The sequence below is a fragment of the Hippoglossus stenolepis genome, chromosome 1 (assembly GCF_022539355.2).
Source record: "Hippoglossus stenolepis isolate QCI-W04-F060 chromosome 1, HSTE1.2, whole genome shotgun sequence".
Taxonomy (NCBI): Eukaryota; Metazoa; Chordata; class Actinopteri; order Pleuronectiformes; family Pleuronectidae; genus Hippoglossus; species Hippoglossus stenolepis.
In genome coordinates, this window is record NC_061483.1 from 29,402,298 (window position 1) to 29,405,869 (window position 3,572).

Below are 3,572 nucleotides of genomic sequence, written 5' to 3' on the forward strand. Positions count from 1 at the left end.
TTCCGTTGTTGTTGTAGCTGCTTTAGTGGTAGTGGTACTTACAGTTGGTGCTGATGTTACAACTACATCTGGGGCCTGGTGCTGTTGTTGGCCTGGTGTTGTGACAACAGGCACTGCGGTTGTAGTCCTCAACAACACTTGTGGTGCAGTTGTCACTGGACCGGTGGTGGATTTAGGTAGTCGGTTGTTCCAGTTTGTTCCGGTGTTGTTTCCTCGAAGCGGCAGTTGTTTCTGCAGGTGTGATTGTAGTTCCTCCCGCTGTTGTTGTAGCTGCTTAGTGGTAGTATACTCGGCAGTTGCTGATGGTACAACTGTTGCCCTCTGGCTTCGGTAGTTGCATGCCCAGGCACTGCGTTGTAGTCCCAACAACACTTGTGGTAGCAGTTGTCAATGGACCGTGGTGGATTTAGGTGCTTCGTTGTCTCAGCTACCTCAGTTGTTTCTGGGGCTGGTTGTTTCGGCAGCATCAGCCGCTGTTACAGAAGCTGCTTTAGTGGTAGTGGTACTTACAGTTGGTGTTGATACAATTGTTGTTTCTGGCCTGGTGTTGTTGAGCCTGGTGTGTTGTGATTAACATAAATGGCTGTAGTCCAACAACATCGGTGGTAGCAGCTGTCACTGACCGGTGGTGTGATTTGTGGAAGCTTCATATCTCAGCTGTCTTGGTGTTGCTTCCTTGAAGTAGCTGTTTGCGTGATTGTAGTTCCTTCCATATTGTTAAATGCTGATATAGTAGTATTCTTGTATTGGTGCCGATGTTACAATCGTTGCTTCAAATTGTGTTACAGTTGGCCTGGTGTTGCACAACAGGCACCGCGGCTAGTTCCGAATAACACGGTAGCAGCTGTCACTGACCCAGTGGTATCAGTGCTTCTGTTGTCTCAGCTTACCCGGTGTTGTTTCCTACAGTTGCTCTGCAGGTGGCACGTCCTTCCGCTGTTGTTGTAGCTGCTTTAGGCGGCAGTGGTATCTGGCAGCGCTGGTGTTGATGTTACAACTGCTGTCGGGCTCGGGTGTTGTTACAAGCCCCGGCGGCCAGGACAACAGGCACTGCGGTTGTAGTCTCAACAACATCTTCAGGTAGCAAGCTGTCACCGGGACCGGGTGGTGGATTTAGGTGCTTGTCTCAGCTGTTCTCATAGTTGCCTTTCTAAAGGCAGTTGTTTCTGCAGTGTGTGTGATTGTAGTTCCTTCCTTGGTTATGTTGTAGCTGCTTAGTGGTAGTGTACTATTGGTGCTGATGTCATAACTGTTTCTGGGCCCGTGTTGTTGCTAATGCTTCCGGTGTTAGACAACGTACACTGCAAACAGTTCAATAAATACCAGTGGCGGCAGTTGCTGCATTTTCAACCGTGATTTAGGTGCTTCGTTGTCCTTTGAAATATTCCGTGTTGTTTCCTCGAAGCAAAGTTGTTTCTGCAGGTGTGATCAGTAGTTCCTTCCGTTGCTGTTGTAGTTGCTTTAGTGGTGAGGGTGTGTTTCACAGTTGGTGTTGATGTTACAACTGCTGTTTCTACCGCGTTGTTGCTGGGCCTGGGTGTTGTGACAACAAGCACTGCAGTTGTAAACCCCACCACCGTGCAGCTGTCACTGGACCGGTGGTGGATTTAGAAGTTTCTGTTGTCTCAGCTGTTCCTGGTGTTGTTTCCTTTGAAGTAGTTGTTGTTTCGCAGGTGTGATTGTAGTTCCCTTCCCTGCTTAAGCTAAGGTAGCTGCTTTAGTGGTAGTGGTACTCACAGCTGGTGCTGATGTTACAAACTGTTGTTTCTGGGCCTGGTGTTGTTGCTGGCCTGTGCTGTACAACAGGCACTGCGGCTGTAGTCCCAAACAACACTGCGGTAGTTGTCACTGGACCGTGGTGAATTTCCAGGTACCACACCCCAGCTGTTCCTGGTGTTGTTTCGAAGGTAGTTGTTTGTGAAAGATTGTAGTCTTCCGCTGTTGTTGTAGCTGGTTTTAGGTGTAGTGGTACTTACAGTTGGTGCTGTTGATGTTACAACCATACTGGGGCCTGTAGCATGGCAATGGTGTTGTGGACACAGGCACTGCGGTTGTATCTCAACAACACTGCGGTAGCAGTTGTCACTGGACCCAGGATTTAGGTACTCTGTTGTCTCAGCTTGGTTCCTGGTGGTTGGTTTCTCAAAGTAGTTGTTTTAAGTGTGTACTGTAGTTCCTTCTCATGGTTGTTGTAGCTGCTTTAGTGTAGTAGGTACGACAGCTGGTGTTGATGTTACAACTGTTGTTTCTGGCCCAGGCGTTGCTGGCCTGTGCCGTGGACAACAGTGGCACCGTGTTGTAGTCCTTTAAACAACATCGCGGTGGTAGCAGCTGTCACCGACCGCGGTGGATTGAAAGCTCTTTGTTGTTCCAGCTGTTCCGAAGTATTTTTGAAGTAGTTGTTTCTGCAGGATTGCAGTCTTCCGCTGTTGTTGTAGAAGGCCAGTGCGTGGTGCATTTTGCAAGTTGAAAGAAGGATGTGTTACAACTGTTGTTTCTGGCCTGGTGTTGTTATGTCTGGTGCTGCACAACAGGCACTGCATGGTCCTGAACAACACTCTGCATAGTAGTTGTCACTGGACCGGTGTGATTTCAGGTCCCTCTCATGTCTCAGCTGTTCCCTGTGCTGTTTCTAAAGTAGCTGGTCTCTGCAGGTGTGATTGTAGTCTCCATGCTGTTGAGTTGCTTGAGTGGTAGTGGTACTGTATAGTTGGTGGGCATGATGTTAACCATAGTTTGCCTGGTAAGAATGCTGCTGGCCCAAATAGGACAACAGGCACTGCGTTTGTAGTCTCAACAACACTTGTGGTAGCAGTTGTCACTGATCCGGTGGTGGATTTATGTGCTTCTGTTGGTTCCAATGTTCCTTTGTGGGGGAAGGTTCGAAGCAGCTGTTTCCTGGGAGGTGTGATTGTAGTCCTCCTTGCTGTTGTTGTAGTCGCTTGCGGTGGTGGTACCACAGTCGGCGCGATGTTACAACTGTTATTTCTAAGTTCGGCACAGACAACAGGCACCATGCATAGGTCCAATGAACACTTTGCAGCAGCTGTCGAACCGTGGTGATTTAGGTGCTTCCTGCTGTCTCAGCTGTCTTTAGCGTTTTGGAAGTAGTTGTTTCAAATGATTGTCCCCATGCTGCTGTGGTAGCTGTTTCTTTGAGTAAGAGTGGTACTTACAGTTGCGCGATAATGACAGAACTGCTGTTTCCGCAATGTTGTTGGCCTGAAACAGACAACAGGCACTGCGGTTGTAGTCCAACAACACTTTGTGGCAGCTGTCACCGATCCGCGTGGTGATCGAAAAAGTCGCTGTTCAGCTGTTCCTTGTGTTGTTTCTTTGGAAGTAGCGTTTCTGCAGGTGTGATTGTAGTTCCTTCCGTTGGGTTGTTGTAGCTACGTAGTGGTAGTGGTACTGGCAGCTGGTGTTGACGTTATAACCATGTTTCCTGGGCCTGGTGTTGTTGTTGGGGCCTGGTGTTGACAACAGGCAATGCAAGCTGCAGTCTCAATAATACTTTGTGTAGAGAAAGATCACTGACCGCAGATTTAGGTCCTTCTGTTGTCTCAGCTGTT

At 48.5% G+C, this 3,572-nt stretch overlaps 1 protein-coding gene across 1 annotated transcript in view; it reads left to right on the top strand.

Moving 5' to 3' along the window:
• The first annotated feature begins 3,188 nt into the window (after window positions 1–3,188).
• LOC124851961 (intestinal mucin-like protein) overlaps window positions 3,189–3,572 on the top strand; it is a 17,579-nt gene continuing 17,195 nt past the window's right edge. Inside the window, exon 1 of the mRNA XM_047340283.1 lies at window positions 3,189–3,213. Coding sequence (XP_047196239.1) covers window positions 3,189–3,213 — 25 coding nt within the window. The remainder of the gene's footprint in view (window positions 3,214–3,572) is intronic.